The 18,391-nt window shown below is 48.0% G+C and overlaps 1 protein-coding gene across 1 annotated transcript in view; it reads left to right on the top strand.

The window, feature by feature from the left end:
* The window catches only part of SYNE2 (spectrin repeat containing nuclear envelope protein 2), a 260,281-nt gene that overhangs the window by 6,901 nt on the left and 234,989 nt on the right, over positions 1-18,391 (top strand). Inside the window, 2 exon segments of the mRNA XM_048484653.1 lie at positions 2,636-2,809; positions 6,927-7,077. Coding sequence (XP_048340610.1) covers positions 2,636-2,809; positions 6,927-7,077 — 325 coding nt within the window.

Below are 18,391 nucleotides of genomic sequence, written 5' to 3'. Positions count from 1 at the left end.
ACGCCAAGGCACAAAGGTGTTTTTAAAAACGTTTCAGATTTTAAAAAATTATTAAGCATTGAACATTTCTAAGCATGGCATGGGAGCAACATTTCAGAACTGGGAGGCCCACCTAATCCAGTGGTGGCAAACCTATGGCACGGGTGCCAGAGGTGGCACTCAGAGCCTCTCTGTGGGCACGCGTGCACAGAGTTTGTCATGTGATAATAATGTAATTATTTCAGGGAGATTATTAGCATTAAACCTAAGACCTTGTTTTGGGGAAGCAGTGTAGGTAACCCTGTTAAGCGCTGTTAAACCCCACTGATTTTCATGGGGTGATCCTTTACCTGGGAGTAAGCTCGGTTGCTGGCAATGGGGCTTGCTTCTGAGTAAACCCTCCTAGGGTCGTGATTCACCCGTTTGAAGCGTTTCACAGTTGCTTCAAAGCAAAGCCACCGACTACCACCAAGCTTACTCCCGAATAACGCACTCCTTGGGGCCAACCATTTTTTCTATACTAAAACTTCAGTATTCATGTTAAATTGCCATGTTGGCACTTTGTGATAAATAAATGGGGTTTGGGTTGCAGTTTGGGCACTCGGTCTTGAAAAGGTTCGCCATCACTGACCTAATCCCACCTATGCGCTAATCCCGTATGAACTCACCTGAACATTGCAGTCATCTTCAAAGGCCCTGCTTCAGGGGCCCCTACCTTCTGAGATTGGGCAGGTGGAAACTCAAGAGATAGTCTTCTTGGTAGTGGCTCCAGAGCTCTGGAACTCTCTCTCCAGGGAGATTGGTCTTTCTGTGCTATGTTTTTGTAACCTGCCTTCTATGGCTTTTCTTCAATATGTTTGTACTTTGAACATTTTTTTAAAAAAACCTCTTATTTATTATATTTTAATTGTAAACTTTCCACAGAGCTTTGATTATGGGTGGTATGGACATGAAATAGACCCAGAGGTGGGATCCAGCAGGTTCTCACAGGTTCCCAAGAGTAGGTTACTAATTATTTGTGTGTGCCGAGAGGGGGTTACTAATTGGCGATTTTGCCGCGTGATTTTTGCTTTAGTTACGTCCCTCCTCTCAGCAGTAGCGCGCAGAACTTGAAGCAGTCTAGCAGGAGGTGCACCGGCGTTTCCAGCCCAAGGACCGGTGCAGCGGCTGCGTCCTTGCCACAGCCCCACCCAGGAATGCCCCGCCCCCATCATGCCCCACCCAGCCCCATTGGCGCTACGCCACAGTTTGAATCCCACCACCATGGGAACCTGTTACTAAAATGTTTGGATCCCACCACTGAATAGACCATAATAATGTTCTTTTGACATCATGCACAGCCAGCAATGAAACCTGTGCTGTGCTGCCATGTTTGTGCTATAAAATGAATCAGCATCTTGTCTCACCCAGCTCCTCTGGAGGAACAACCGACAACATTCCCCTTAGGTTGCTTCCTGGCACTGGTATTCTGAGGTTATTGTTTCTGAATACAGAGGTTTCCTTCAGTCACCGTGGCTAGTAGCCACTGGTAGACCTGTCCTCCACGAATCTGTCCAATTCCCCTTTATAACCACCTGTTCTTATGACCACTAACCACTATGACCACTAACCTGGATAGCTTTAGAAGGGGCTTGGACAGATTTATGGAGGAGTAGTCGATTTATGGCTACCAATCTTGATCCTCCTTGATCTGAGATTGCAAATGCCTTAGCAGACCAGGTGCTCGGGAGCAGCAGCAGCAGCAGGCGGCCATTGCTTTCACCTCCTGCACGTGAGCTCCCAAAGGCACCTGGTGGGCCACTGCGAGTAGCAGAGAGCTGGACTAGATGGACTCTGGTCTGATCCAGCTGGCTTGTTCTTATGTTCTTATGACCATCACTGCATCCTCTGGCAACGAATTCCATATTTTAAGTATTCATACCATAAAGAAGTATTTCCTTTTGTGCATTCTGAATCTTCCACCTGTCAACTTCTTTTAAATGCCCTTCCGTGTTTATATCTTCACTTTCCCCATCTCCGTTTTGACCGGCGGGGACAGGGTAAAATGTCATGAGGGACCTGTGAAAGAACAGCACCCTTGGAAGATGTACTCTTCCGGGCATGCTTTGCAAACTTGATAGTTTTGGAGAAGAAGAAAAAGAGTTTGGATTTATATCCCCCCTCTCTCTCCTGCAGGAGACTCAAAGGGGCTTACAATCTCCTTGCCCTTCCCCCCTCACAACAAACACCCTGTGAGGTAGGTGGGGCTGAGAGAGCTCCGAGAAGCTGTGACAAGCCCAAGGTCACCCAGCTGGCGTGTGTGGGAGTGCACAGGCTAATCTGAATTCCCCAGATATGCCTCCACAGCTCAGGCGGCAGAGCTGGGAATCAAACCTGGTTCCTCCAGATTAGATACATGAGCTCTTAACCTCCTACGCCACTGCTGCTCCTTCTTTAAATGCCCTTCTGTGTTTATATCTTCACTTTCCCCATCTGTGTTTTGACCTGCGGGGACAGGGTAAAACGTTACAAGGGACCTGCGAAAGAACAGCACCCTTGGAAGATGTACGCTTCCGGTCATGCTTTGCAAACTGGATAGTTTTGGAGAGACTTTTTGGAATGCATCGGCTCGTTATCTTTCGGTCGTTAGCTGTAATATGTTTTCTTTTCAATAAAGGCTGAAATCGTTAAACGAACTGAAGCAGAAGCTGAATCGCCATGTTGTGGAAATGAAGTCCTTAAAAGAAATGACAGGTCAGCTGTTACAATCCCCGGAGGCAGATGAGGTCATTCGACGGTGGGCAGTGATGGAAGGCTTATGGAACGAGACAAAGCTATGCATTGCTGAAAGGTAGTTTACTGCGATCCTACCTGACACCTCTGTTTTCTTTCAAATATTAATTGAAACAGGACTGTACAGGGGGCGCAAAATTGGCCCCCTGCGTGACCAGGAAGGTGGCTCTGCCCCCGCCCCCCCACGTGACCAGGAAGACGGCAAGGCAGCTGGACATTTGAAGGTGCTTCATGCTGAGTCAGACAGTCTAGCCAAGTACTGACTACTCAGTTGGCAGAGTCCATTTAGAAGAAGCTGTTTCTGCCTAGTACCTAAGGACCAAAGTGCATATTACGTTTTGTAATGGGTTAAGTGCACAGCTTCAAAACAGCATGACCGCAAGGTTATGCAGTTGCAAACTTAATGTGGTTGAAACCCTGACTCACCAACTCTTGCACTGCACCAGATTTGATAACATCAGATCTAAATATACCAACCTACATTTTTTCTTCCAATCTGGGCTGCCTGATCTGATTAGGTTATCTCAATTGTTAAACAACTCGGACCCCGGTCTTTGTGAAGAGATCGCCAATTTCATTGCGGAGATAGTTGAGAGTTCCCAGTAGAACATATTTGTTGTGCTCCCCGTGGGGCCTTTTTATCTATCATGTATCCATGCAATTGTTCCCGATTCATGTAACTTTTTTCTGACTATGCCAATAAAGGCTTATGTATGTAAAACAGCATGAATAACTTCTGGGGCAATTTCAGTTCAGGAAAAAGGCACGTTGGGAGGTGGGAAGGCAGGCCGAACTGGGCCCCCACAGTCGGTTCCCCGGAGCCAACTCGTTACAAAAGGTAGCATTTAGGTTGGTTAAGAGATCTTTTAACTCAAGACATCAAAGACTGGCAGACTCTTTTCCTTGAATTCCACTTTGCATCAGAGACTTCCTGCTTTTAGAAAAGCAGCAATACCAGCGAGGTGGATGAGTTGTAGCCCAATTGTATCCCCACCCTGTTACTTTCTTTTTTAAAATAATATTTTTTTATTAATTCTCTGAAATATAATTCAAAAACAGACAGGAAAATATAGAAAGAGAAGAAAGAAAATACAGTGACCCATAAACTAGATATATATTAACTCTAACACATTGGATCTTAGAATTACACCACTAATATCACTCAGAGAGAACATTACATAGTTTTTAATAATATTTTTATTAGTTTTTAATAATATTTTTATTAGTTTTTAATAATATTTTTACTAACCCAACCTGTTGCTTTCTGCAGACAGACTGTTTTGAAGTATCTTTATTCAAGCGGTCCTCCACCCCCATATTCTAAGCCAGGGGTCTGCAGCCTGTGGCCCTCCAGATGTTCATGGACTACAATTCCCATCAACCCCTGCCAGCATGGCCAATAGGCCATGCTGGCAGGGGTTGATAAAGTGGATCCAACCTAGAGAACCCTATGAGCTAATGAACCCTGTTCTAAGCAGTATATCTTGGGAAGAGTTTGATACTTTGCAGCATCTAAATATACAAACAGTGTATCACAGAGATAATGATAGATTCACATTGTGAAGGCTATGATTGCTGGTGTAGTGTAGTGGTTAGAGCATCAGGATCAGGCCAGTTTCACATTCCCCGCTCAACCATCAAAGCTTCCCAGTTGAATCTGAGCCTGTCATAGTCTCTCAGCCAGTGGTGGGATTCAGATGATTTAACAACCGGTTCTGGTGGTGGGATTCAAATAATTTAACAACTGGCTGATTACAAGCACCATTTTAACAACTGGTTCTGTTGAAGTGGTGCGAACCGTCTGAATCCCACCACTGCTCTCAGCCTAAACAGAGCAGCAGTGGCATAGGAGGTTAAGAGCTCGTGTATCTAATCTGGAGGAACCGGGTTTGATTCCCAGCTCTGCCACCTGAGCTGTGGAGGCTTATCTGGGGAATTCAGATTAGCCTGTACACTCCCACACATGCCAGCTGGGTGACCTTGGGCTAGTCACAGCTTCTCGGAGCTCTCTCAACCCCACCTACCTCACAGGGTGTTTGTTGTGAGGTTGGAAGGGCAAGGAGATTGTAAGTCCCTTTGCGTCTCCTGCAGGGGAGAAAGGGGAGATATAAATCCAAACTCCTCCTTCTCTTCCTCCTCCTCCTCCTCCTCCTCCTCCTCCTCCTCCTCTTCTTCTTCTTCTTCTTCTTCTTCTTCTTCTTCTTAACTATCCTCACAAGGTGGTGGTTTTGAGGGTTAAGGGTGGTAGTGGTGGTGGGGTGGGGTGGACAATGACAATACAAACAGATGCTTTGAGTCCCCCTGTCTAGGAGAAATGTGAGATTCAAATAAATAATGAAATAAATGACAATGCTATTTTTAGCATTCACTTACCTATTATTTAATCTTTCTGTTACACGATTTTATTTTCATTTTTAAAATTCCACTTCCATTTATATCCTGCCTCTGGAGGCGCAGAGCAGCTTAAATCATTTGCCAGTGTGGTGTAGTGGTTAAGAGCAGGTGGATTCTAATCTGGAGAACCCCATTTGACTCCCCACTCCTCCACCTATGAGTGCCAGAGGAAACTTATCTGGTGGAACCAGATGTGTTTCTGCACTCCACATTCCCTGCTGGAGTGACCTTGGGAAACAGTCTCACAGTCCTCCTCTCTAGACTCCTCTCAGCCCTGCCTACCTGCGCCTCATAGGGTGGCTGTTGTGGGGAAAAGGAAGGGAAAGGAGTATGTATGCCACCTTGAGTCTCCTTACAGGAGAGAAAGGTGGCGTAGGAGGTTAAGAGCTCATGTATCTAATCTGGAGGAACCGGGTTTGATTCCCTGTTCTGCCGCCTGTGGGGAATTCAGATTAGCCTGTACACTCCCACACACGCCAGCTGGGTGACCTTGGGCGAGTCACAGTTTTTCGGAGCTCTCTCAGCCCCACCCACACCCTGTGTTTGTTGTGAGGGGGGAAGGGCAAGGAGATTGTAAGCCCCTTTGAGTCTCCTGCAGGAGAGAAAGGGGGGATATAAATCCAAACTCTTCTCCTCCTCCTCCTCCTCCTCCTCAGGTTTCTCCTCACAGCAGCCCAGTGAGATTAATTAGGCCCAGTGAGGTTAATTATATTAATCTCCCCAGTCAAGGAGATAAGTGGGATACAGATAAATAATAAAATGAATAACAGTGCTATTTTTACCATTTGCTTACCTGTTGTTCTATCTTCCTGTTACGTGATTTGATTTTGATTTTTTAAAATTCCACTTCCATTTATATCCTGCCTTTGGAAACGCAAAGTGGCTTAAATCATTGGCCTCGCCTCAGGTTTCTCCTCACAGCAGCCAAGTGAGATTAATTAGGCCGACTGTACATGGCTGGCCCAGGGTCGCCCAACAAGCTTCCATAGCCCAGTGGAGATTTGAACCTTGGTCTGCCTGATTCTAGTTCGACACTCTAGCCGATGCACCACTCTGTCTGTCAGTGAGTTCCCTTGATGCGTGTTTTTGTTTTAAATGCTGGGCCCTGACTTTTCAATGAGTAGGCTGCCAACCCACACCTCAAAGATAAATGAAGCCTCCGCTTATCTAAAATGAACTGTGTGCTAAAAAGCCCTGTTCCTTCATTTACCGTGAGCGTTTCCCCATTTTCCCATTTAATCTTGATCCTCTTTGATCTGAGATTGCAAATGCCTTAACAGACCAGGTGATCGGAAGCAACAGCCGCAGAAGGCCATTGCGTTCACATCCTACATGTGAGCTCCCAAAGGCACCTGGTGGGCCACTGCGAGTAGCAGAGAGCTGGACTAGATGGACTTTGGTCTGATCCAGCTGGCTTGTTCTTATGTTCTTACGTTCTTACCTTTGCTGCCCTTTGCTGCGCGCTACTCACAGCGTGCGGCATCTCTGGCGCGCGCCCGGGCGTCCCCACGACCCCGCGCAGAGGGTCATCAAAAGGCGCCGTTTTGAGGAGTGCCAGGGATGCTGCGCGCTGAGGGGGCGCGAGAGCGGCAGCGTCGGGGTGGCTGCGTTGTCGCCGCCCCTGTAGTGGGGAGTGCCGGGGGACCCTGCCAAGGAGAGTAATGGGAGCTTAAAGGTAAAGTGGGGAAGAAGGGCCCGTGTGAGTGGCAGCCCTGCTGTGACCAAATGGCAGCTCTCTGCAAATGCATGTAGATACCGCTTTGGTTGCTTTCTTTCCAAAGGCAGGAGCAGTGTGCTCAGGCGATCGAGCTCTTGAAGCAGTACCACAGCTTCAAAAACTGTCTGGCCAGCATTATTCAGAAGCAAGAACACATTCTGTCACAGCAAGTCTCTTACTTGGGGAAAGAGAACCTGCAGAGGATAATGGCCAAGGTGAGTTCACAGAGTCCCTTTTTTGGTTTTTAAGCATAAGCATAAGCGTTTTATTGTCATTGTGCACGCACAACGAAATTTACAGCAGCATTCCTCGATGCACACAATTCCAGACTCATACCCCATCCTCACTTTCCCCTTCCTCCACCCATCCCTACACAGCCCCAAACACATCAACACGAAGCCGCGGAGTTCAGCATAGCCACAGCTCTAGAGTAGAAGCTGTCTCTAAGCCTCTCTGTCCTAGTTTTTTTGATAGAGCCCTGTATGTCGATCTGCTGCGGATGGTAACAGTTCAAAAAGAGAGTGTGCTGGATGAGACGGGTCTCTCAGAATATTTGGGGCTTTTTTAAGGCTTCGGGAATTATAGAGTTCTTATAGAGTTTTGAGTCAGGTAGTGGTTCCGTGCCAGTTTTTAAAAAAATGCAGATGTTGGAGCTGCAAAAGTGAGAATTGTGACCTCCCATGTTTAAAGAAAAGAAGTTCCTAGTCCTTATGGTTGCTGATACAAGCTTTGGTGTGTATGGGCAAGGCTTGGTGAAACCCAGGAAGCAAGAGGGCAACCAGATCTGATTTCCGCCGCTCAAGAGTGAATCTTCACTACTTAGTTTCAGAGGGTTGGTCTTAATTAGAACGGCTAAATTTGAGTCCAGGTAGCATCTTAGATGTTACCTGAATTGGTCTGATCCGTTCCTTTAACAGTTGGGGGAATTAGCTGGATATAGACCAGGGGTCTTCAAACTGTGGCCCTCCAGATGTTCATGGACTACAATTCCCATCAGCCCCTGCCAGCATGGCCAAGTGGTAGGGCTCATGGGAATTGTAGTCTATGAACATCTGGAGGGCCATAGTTTGAAGACCCCTGATATAGACCCACAATATGAGAGGTGGGTAGATCTCCGCTTGTGTATACAGAGGTACATCCCCGAAGAGATACACTTGAAACCAGGGTTGTAATATGAGAAATTACAATTTTATTAAAGGATTAAAAATAATTTAAAAAATAACACATGCAAGCACACAGATTTAAGAAGCCTAAGAAACGTAGGGTTGAGAGTTAGTGGGAGTAGGTTTGGGGATTAAGAGGGCGCTAATCAAAGTTCCAGAAGTGGAGAGGTCCGAGGAGAGTGAGAGAAACAGCCAGCGCTTCTTGCAGGAACACAACGTTGGTCTCAAGGAGTTGGTCCCAAAGAGGGCTTTCAGGTGCAAAGGACTATGGATTTGGGGGCCCTTGATATAGGAAAAGTAGACCCTCTGGCAATGATAAGAGGGACGATTCCGGGGAACATAAGAACAAGCCAGCTGGATCAGACCAGAGTCCATCTAGTCCAGCTCTCTGCTACTCGCAGTGGCCCACCAGGTGCCTTTGGGAGCTCACAGGCAGGAGGTGAAAGCAAGGGCCTTCTGTGGCTGCTGCTGCTCCCGAGCACCTGGTCTGCTAAGGCATTTGCAGTCTCAGATCAAGGAGGATCAAGATTGGTAGCCATAAATCGACTTCTCCTCCATAAATCTGTCCAAGCCCCTTTTAAAGCTATCCAGGTTAGTGGCCATCACCCCCTCCTGTGGCAGCATATTCCAAACACCAATCACACGTTGCGTGAAGAAGTGTTTCACGCAGTGAAACAGTGCAAACAGTGCAGAATCCCAAGCGTGGACAGTGCTGTTGGAAATGGTTTGATGAAATTAAACCTGGGAGAGCCCAACTTTTGGGCTGAGGCAATTCAAGACTTAATGAGCTTGGACTGTTGTGAGCCAAGAAGCTCAGGAAACTTGGTGACCCTTCGTAGCTGGACCGGAAGTTTTGAGATTAAGTTCACGCTCGGGAAAAGGGTGCAGGGCAATACTCCAGGTTTGCTGATGAGATTGGCTTGTGGACCAGGTGTGCTCTCTCAAGGCTGGGCTGTTAACCAGATGTGAGGGGCTGTGCCCTCAGGAGGGCATTGTCTGAAGCTCTACATTCTTAATTCGGGAGGGGGAAGACCAATGTCATGTGTCAGACAGACCTTCTTGATATCAAGGTCTTGACTCAAGATCTTGCCCTTGCTCTGCTCCATTAGTCTGTGCATGATGTTTAGTCAAGAAAAGCTGTATGTTTGAATATTTGAAGGGATGCCATGTTGAAGAGGGAGCAAGCTTGTTTTCTGCTGCCTCAGAGACTGGGACACGGAGTAATGGATTCAAAGTGCAGGAAAAGAGATTCCACCTAAACATTAGGAAGAACTTCCTGAACGTCAGGGCTGTTCGACAGTGGAACTCATTGCCTCGGAGAGTGATGGAGTCTCCTTCTTTGGAGGTTTTATTTATTTATTTATTTATTAAATTTGTAGGCCACCTCATCCCCGAAGGGCTCGAGGCGGCTTCCAACACGGCTGTTCCCGACAGCAAATAATACAACATAAAAGTTAAACCATTAAAACTCAGCAGCAATCAATAAATACATTAAAACAGCCAGATTGTGTAAACACATATATACACAGGTGCCCGATCTAAGGCCAGGACAAAAAAAGGAAAGGAAAGGAAGGGGAGGGGAGGGGAGGGGAGGAGCTAGGCAGGGCCCATGGTTGACTTTGGGCCCAACCAGGTGGTCCAGGCTGGCAGTTTTGATTTTTAATGGGGGGCGGTGGAACTGCGGCCGGCCCCTCCAAAAGCCTGGTGGAATAGCTCTGTCTTACAGGCCCTGCGGAACTCACCAAGGTCCCGCAGGGCCCGGACAGCTGAAGGCCCTGGCCCGGGTCGAGGCCAGCCGCATCCTCGCAGGGCTTGGGATCACCAGCAGTTCTTCCGCCATTGATCGTAGCGGCCTATGTGGGACATAAGGGGTGATGCGGTCCCACAGGTATGTGGGCCCCATGCCACGTAAGGCCTTGAAGGTCAGCACCAACACCTTGAAAACGATCTGGAACTCCACTGGGAGCCAGTGCAGGCGGCGCAGCACAGGGGTGATATGATCTGAATAATCGCCACCTGTCAGAAGCCGGGCCGCCGCATTCTGGACCAGCTTCAGTTTCCGGATCAGTCGCAAGGGAAGGCCCGCGTAGAGCGAGTTACAGTAGTCCAGCCTCGAGGTGACCGTCGCATGGATCACCATGGCCAGGTCGGACTGGGAGAGGTAGGGAGCCAGCCGCCGTGCCTGGCGAAGATGAAAGAACGCAACCTGGTTCTTAAACAGAGGCTGAAGATATGTTGGGAGTGTGTTGATAGTGTGTTCCTGCATGGCAGGGGGTTGGACTTGATGGTCCTTGTGATCTCTTCCAACTCTATGATTCTGTGACATCAAGATTATGACTGGCAGGGCACTGTAGCTGATCCTAGCAAAAATGGCCCATCCATCTGACAATAGGCTTGCCTGATATCATAGAGAATAACAAGATTTTTGGGTTTGAGATTCCTCGAGTCAAAGCTCATACCTGATGAAGGGAGCGTTGATTCACAAATCTTGTTGGCCTCTAAGGTGCTACTGGACTCAAATCTGCCTGTTTTCCGAAGAAGAAGCGGAAGAAGCAGAAGAAGCAGAAGCAGAAGCCACCACCGCCGCTGACTTTGGATTTATATCCCCCCTTTCTCTCCTACAGGAGACTCCAAGGGGCTTACAATCTCTTTGCCTTTCCCCCCTCACAACAAACACCCTGTGAGGTGGGTGGGGCTGAGAGAGCTCCGAGAAGCTGTGACTAGCCCAAGGTCACCCAGCTGGCGTGTGTGGGAGTGCACAGGCTAATCTGAATTCCCCAGATAAGCCTCCACAGCTCAGGCGGCAGAGCGGAGAATCAAACCCGGTTCCTCCAGATTAGATATACGAGCTCTTAACCTCCTACGCCACTGCTGCTCCTTAGTTTGCTTCCTTCACATTTGGACCAGCTGGAACAATGATATGAGTTGACAAATGAGGAGAATCGTTCGCTGAGGAAGAGGTTGTTTGCCACCCACCGTGCTGTTTCATAACGCTGTGCCTTGGCAGACAGATTCCTTGTTATCATTCCTGGGAGGGGAATTGGAAGACAAGCGAGGAAAGTTCCAGCCCACGTTGCGTGGAGAAATTTCTGGTGTTGGGCAGGTAAAACTTGCAAACGATCCGGCCCGCGCCCAGGTTATTTTGGTAACCCCGAAATGGTACTCAGGTTCTTGTTCAGATGACTTCTTGAAACTTTGGCATGTGAGAACCTGTGGCACAGAAGGAGCTGGAGAAAGATTATACGGGAACACAAAGTCCTGTGAGGGTTCAGACAGCATTTCAGTTACCTTTCCAAACCTTGTTAGGCTGTGACACGGGCTACTCCCATGCGCAACCTGCAAGAACCCTTGGATGGAGGTGGGGTGCCTGAACTGAGGGGGTGGAGGAATAAGGAGGGAGTCCTCTGAACATCTCGGAGCAGAGAGCAGTCCTTGCTCAAGAAGGCCGTGATCTGTGCTACCCAGTCATGGTGCCTCTGTGACCAGGAAAACGGAAGAATAAGAATAAGAAGAGTTTGGATTTATATCCCCCCTTTCTCTCCTGGAAGGAGACTCAAGGTGGCCTACAAGCCCTTTCCCTTCCTCTCCCCACAACAGAAACCTTGTGAGGTAGGTGGGGCTGAGAGTTCTGAGAAAACTGTGATTAGCCCAAGGTCCCCCAGCAGGAATGTAGGAGTGCGGAAACCCATCTGGTTCACCAGATAAGCCTCTGCCACTCAGATGGAGGAGTGGGGAATCAAACCCGGTTCTCCAGATTAGAATCCACCTTCTCTTAACCCCTACGCCACGCTGGAGAGTCTTGCCTGATGTTTCCGGGCCCTCTGGTATAATCTCTAGTTTCCTTTGGGGGTCAAATTGGAAGCAGGTCATTCCCCTGTTCACTTTAAAGCCTTAGCTATGCAGATGGGACTTGAAGGAGAAGGAAAGACACTTTCTTGGCTCTCTCCTTTAGGAGATAACTTGCGTGCCTGGGTACAAAGGAGCAGCGGTGGCGCAGTGGTTAAGAGCAAGTGCATTCTAATCTGGAGGAACTGGGTTTGATTCCCCACTCCTCCATCTGAGTGGCAGAGGCTTATCTGGGGAATTCAGATTAGCTTGTGTATTCCAAGCTCTGCCACTTGAGCTGGGGAGGCTTATCTGGGGAATTCAGATTAGCTTGTGCACTCCAACACAGGCCAGCTGGGTGACCTTGCGCTTGTCACAGCTTCTTGGAGCTCTCTCAGCCCCACCCACCTCACAGGGTGTTTGTTGTGAGAGGGGAAGGGCAAGGAGATTGTAAGCCCCTTTGAGTCTCCTTACAGGAGAGAAAGGGGGGATATACATCCAAAATCCTCCTCCTCCTCTTCCTCCTCCTTTTCTTCTTCTCCTTCTCCTCCTCCTCCTCCTCCTCCTCCTATGGGAGGTTATTGGACAGTAACTTGCTTAGGACTCCCTAAAAAAACCTAAAGTTGGCCTTGCAGATTGCAGTCCTTGGAGCTGTTTATTTGTCGTCTGCTCCCTGTTTCACTTCTATCCACCAAGCAGCCTGCAGCGTGTACTAATTGGCATCCTATATCCATGGTGGAAACGGTCCAGGATTCCTTGCATAAGCCCCACCTTTGTTTCATGTTGCCATGGGTGGGGCAAGAGAGACGGCCCTCCAGCGAATGATATTCGGTGCCTAACCAGCTCTAACCGGGGAAGTCAGCATGCATTGTGTAGGGAAAGCTGGACAGTAAGGGAATTCTTTGCTCAAACAGTGATTTCCTTTTTTCAACAAAGGCTATCAGGAAAGTGCACAGAAAACCTACCGGCCAATTAATTGGTCCTTTTCTGGTCTAGCTCCACTTGTGTCTTTTATAGGAAAACAATGAACTTCACTACAACTGAAAGCAGACTGTTTTTTGCTGACCCATAGTGCTAAGTGGAGGTGCCGTGTAGGCGTGGAGAAAGTCCTCTGCCTCTCCAGCTAAAAGGATCAGTCCATGGACACGTTTGGGATTCTGGCACAGCACGGTGGGCACATCAATAAAATGTCTGCCGCAGGAGGCGGAACCAGCCACAATCAGGCACAGAATCATAGAGTTGGAAGAGATAGAAGGGCCATCAAGTCAAACCCCCTGCAATGTAGGAACACACAATCAAAGCACTCCTGACAGATGGCCATCCAGCCTCTCTTTGAAAACCTCCAAAGAAGGAGACTCCACCACACTCTGAGGTTGTGCATTCCACTGTTGAACAGCCCATCCTGTCGGGAAGTTTTTCCTGATGTTTATGTGGGATCTCTTTTCCTTCACCTTGAACCCATGACTCCTGGTCCTAGTCTCTGGAGCCGCAGAAAGCAAGCTTGCTTCCTCACCATCATGACAGTCAATCAAATCTTTATTGGCACTGAATGCATCCACAAAATACATATTATTATTATTATTATTATTATTATTATTATTATTATTATTATTATTATTATTATTATTATTAGGCTTGATAGACCGTCCAACCCCCGAAGGGCTCTGGGCGGTGTACAATGAGACATAAAACAAATACAATATAAGATCTCATCAATACAATAGCGATAAAACATTAAAATTCATTAAAATACATTATATTATATCAGCCGCAGTACATTGCTGTCTCTACACATTAGTGTTGGCAGTTGTAGTCTTGTGGTTGGCATCTCAGATCTTGATAGCCGTTACAAGGAAGCTGGCTACCGCCACCATTTTTTGGAGAACACTGGTTGGCTAAAAGATAAGATACTAGTTCCTTATTGGAGATCTTTTGGCTGTTCGTTAGTAGTGGCTCAATAAGAATTTTCTTTCAGGAGTGTATAAAAATCACAGTGCAACAATAGAGGTGTATCTGTTTCAAGTTGTCTCAGCGAACAGGGGCGGTGTCTTTTGCTGCTAGGAATATTCATATATCTGCCCCGGGGGATTGCTGTCAGAAGAATATTTCGCCATGCTGACACAAAGTACTGTTGTAACTGCATGAATGATAGATGGGAAAAACAGGCGGGTAGGATTCCATAGATGGGAATTATGCCCTAAGACAGTGGTGGTGAACCTTTGGTACTCCAGATGTTATGGACTACAATTCCCACCAGCGCCTGCCAGCACTGCCAATTGGCCATGCTGGCAGGGGCTGATGGGAATTGTAGTCCATAACATCTGGAGTGCCAAAGGTTCGCCACCACGGCCCTAAGAACACTTGGCGGGCACCAGAAAAGGTGTTGGCGGGCATTGTGGCACCCCACGTACCACTTTGGGGACCCCAGGAGCTGACCTCGTTGGACAAAGAGTCAGTTCCAGTATAAGGAAACTTCATGTGTTCATGTGAAGCACTATAGGAGCAGCAGTGGCGTAGGAGGTTAAGAGTAGGTGCATTCTAATCTGGAGGAACCGGGTTTGATTCTCCGCTCTGCCGCTTGAGCTGTGGAGGCTTATCTGGGGAATTCAGATTAACCTGTACACTCCCACACACGCCCGCTGGGTGACCTTGGGCTAGTCACAGCTTCTCGGAGCTCTCTCAGCCCCACCTACCTCACGGGGTGTTTGTTGTGAGGGGGGAAGGGCAAGGAGATTGTAAGCCCCTTTGAGTCTCCTACAGGAAAGAAAGGGGGGATATAAATCCAAACTCTTCTTCTTCTATTCCAAAACTGCTGTAAGGCCACAATAACATACATGGCTGGACAATGCAGAACCTCTTTGGAATGGGATTCCACGCTTCAGGTACATTGATGATGATGATGAAGAAGAAGAAGAGGAAGAAGAAGAAGAGGAGGAGGAGGAGTCCAGATTTATACCCTGTCTTTCTTTCTTGTAAGGAGACTCAAAGAGGCTTACAGATTCCTTCCCTTTCTCTTCCCAAAACAGACACTTTGTGAGGTACATGGGGCTGAGAGAATTCTGAGAGAACTGCGACTAGCCCCAGGGCAGATGAATCTGAACTGATCAGCCCCTCTTCTTCACAAAACTTGTTCATCGTCTCATGAAGACTTGATTTTAGCTGCCCAACTGAAATAAGAGTTGGTCTTCATGCCCTGCTTTTCTCTACCGAAAGGAGTCTCACAGCAGCTTACAAACTCCTTCCCCCTCAACAGACGCCTTGTGAGGTAGACAGGGCTGAGAGAGCTCTGAGAGGCCCAAGGTCCCCCAGAAGGCTTCATGTGTAAGAGCGGGGAAACAAATCCAGATCAACAGATTAGGGTCTGCCACTCATGTGGAGGAGGGGGGAATCAAACCCGGTTCTCCAGATTAGAGTCCACTGTTCTTAACTACTTCACCGTATGATGTAAGGGCCATTTTGTACATTATATGGCAGAGTACCAGAATATGCCAGTTAGTCATTAGCAACTAATAGACTGAAGACCAAAGCCAAGGTCAACGGATTTGTAGGGCCACATGCAGTGGTGGGATCCAAAAATTTTAGTAATAGGTTCCCATGGTGGTGGGATTCAAACTGTGGCGTAGCGCCAATGGGACTGGGCGGGGCATGGCAGGGACGTGGCCAGGCATTCCGGGGGCGGGGCATTCCTGGGTGGGGCTGTGGCAAGGACGCAGCCGCTGCCCCGGTCCTTGGGCGGGAAACGAATGCACGCAGGCGCAGGCTGCCACGCACGCCGGTGCACCTCCTGCTAGACTGCTTCAAGTTCTGCGTGCTACTGCTGAGAGGAGGGGCGTAACTGAGGCAAAAATCACGTGGCAAAATCACTGATTAGTAACCCCCTCTCGGCACACACAAATAATTAGTAACCTACTCTTGGGAACCTGTGAGAACCTGCTGGATCCCACCTCTGGCCACATGGAGCCCTGTTGACCCCTTATGTCACCTGCTTAGTTGCTAGCCGCAGTCCCCCCTGTGACGTATTTGTAGCACAGAACAACACAGAGGAAGCCAGATTCTTTCTCCATCAGCAAACCACAGCAGTGGTGGAACAGAGAGCCCGTGTGGAATAGCGGTTGAAGTTTCAGACTGGCATCAGGAAGACTCCGGTTCGAATCCCCACTCTGCCCTGGAATTTTGCTGGGTGACCTTGGGTTAATCTCACACACAGCCTCACCCAGGGGTCTGCAACCCGCGGCTCCGGAACCACATGCGGCTCTTTCAGCCTTATACTGCGGCTCCGCATGGCCTGGAGGTCGGAGGGTAGCATGGGCATGTTCCTCCAGCCCTCCAGAGCAGCGCTGGAAGGAAAGGTGAGTGGAGGGGCCGAACCGGAGGTGGCTCTGTGCGGAGCTGCCTCTCCGGGTCAGTAGATCTTCGGGGCCATGGAAAATGGGTCCAAATGGCTCTTTGGATGGTAAAGGTTGCCAACCTCTGGCCTAACCTAACTCATAGTTGTTGGGAGGAAACAGTAGAAGAGGGGGAAATGGTGTAAGTTGCTTTGGGCTCCCATTGTGGAGAAAAATGGGGTACAGTAGAAGTAAATAAGTGTAGCTAAAGATGTGGGAGAGCAGTGGATGGATGAGTGATGACATAAAGCGATGACATAAAGGGAAAGTGATGACATATGGTTTGCTGGGTGTAGGGAACAGAAAGAAGTCCATCGGTGTCTGTAACCGTGAAAAAGTGGTGGAGTTCTTTTTTCTTCAAAAGCTATAGAAATCCATCGCTATTTTCTGCCCACGAAAAGGACACGCCGAAAGAGCGTTCTTTCCTCTGTCGCCGTGAGACCTTTGTCCTACTTTCCCATAATCTGGCGGCATCCACAGGAAAACAGATTTCACTGTCTGACCGAAAACAAAAGATCTCATTAATGAGGTGGTCTAATTGCCAGACGCTAGAGGTCGATGTTTCGGTTCCTGCGGTCTCGCAGGAGCTTTTTGTAAACATCTCTCCACGTGCAAAGGAACGGACTCTTAAAGACAAAGACGGGGTCTCCGGTCATGAGATACCATGTGCCGACAGTGGGCGTGAATTTGGGTGGCCCAGTTCTTTGCTGTTGGGGAGAATGTGGCGATCCGTTCGTGGCACCGCCAAATGGCAGGCTGTAACAGTGCCGTTCTAAACTGAGTTACTTCCTTCTAAACCTGGTAAAATCAATGGACTTAAAAGGGTGCAACTCTGATTGACGGCACTGGCATTTCTTGAAAAAATGTGTCAGCATCATTTAGTATTTATACAGTTTCACTTAAGTGTTTACGTAGACTTTTTTTTGTCCTCTAGGACAAACTACAGAGAGTGAAGGAGAGGGAGAGAGATGTATAGAAAAGGATGAATTTGAGTAAATGCCATTATAGATTTAGGTTTTGTTCTCTTTATGTGTGTTTGTGTGTGTATATGGGAAGTAAAGTGAGTGGTGGATCCAGGAGGAGAAGTCGATTTATGGCTACCAATCGATTTATGGAGGAGAAGTCGATTTATGGCTACCAATCTTGATCCTCCTTGATCTGAGATTGCAAATGCCTTAACAGTCCAGGTTCTTGGGAGCAACAGCTGCCGAAGGCCATTGCTTTCACATCCTGCATGTGAGCTCCCAAAGGCACCTGGTGGGCCACTGCGAGTAGCAGAGAGCTGGACTAGATGGACTCTGGTCTGATCCAGCTGGCTTGTTCTTATGTTCTTTTGAGTGTGCGAAAGAGATCTTGTGCCACTTTCCTCCTTCCAATGTAGTCATTTGTGCCAATTTGAGATTAAATTACGGGTGGAAAGGTACTGATTGGATATTGGGTGTTTTTTTAAAAACTATAAGAGTAGTTTTGCAGTGGAATTGGCTGCCAAGGGAGGTGGTGTTCTCCCCCTCGTTGGTAGTCTTCAAGCAGTGGCTGGACACTTGTCAGGGATGTTTTAGGTCACAGGTGTCAAACTTGCGGCCCTCCAGATGTTTATGAACTACAATTCCCATCAGCCCTTGCCAGTATAGCCAATGCTCATGCTGGGAGGGACTGATGGGAATTGTAGTTCATGAACATCTGGAGGGCCGCGAGTTTGACACCCCTGTTTTAGGTGGATCCTGCTTTAAGCAGGGGGTTGCACTAGATGGCCTGTACGGCCCCTTCCAACTCTATGATTCTTTGACTGTTGGTGGACCCTCTAAGACGGCACGAGGGGGTGCAACTAAAATGAAGAGGGGGCAGAAATCAAGCACAATCTTGTGTGTATTTTTTGTTCTGATTGCTGAGCTTGCGTCACTTTCCAACTTTCACATCCTAAAAAAACTAAGATTCGAATCTTAAAATGCAGCGGGCGCTTTCATTTCAACATTTCAGGCAATGGGGCTACAATCTCAAAATTGCAATACAAACAAGGGGGTAAAAAAGAGGAGGAGTTAACGAAGAAGAAAGTGAATATTACTTGAGAGCAAAAGAAACACATCTGGGGTCTTGTTTTCTTGTCCTCTGAACATTACACTTGACTTGGTGGTTTAAGTGAACGTCAAGGGTGAAAT

The sequence above is a fragment of the Sphaerodactylus townsendi genome, linkage group LG02, assembly GCF_021028975.2.
Source record: "Sphaerodactylus townsendi isolate TG3544 linkage group LG02, MPM_Stown_v2.3, whole genome shotgun sequence".
NCBI lineage: Eukaryota > Metazoa > Chordata > Lepidosauria > Squamata > Sphaerodactylidae > Sphaerodactylus > Sphaerodactylus townsendi.
Note: the sequence above shows the minus strand (reverse complement) of the source record. Positions and strands in the feature narration are given on the sequence as shown.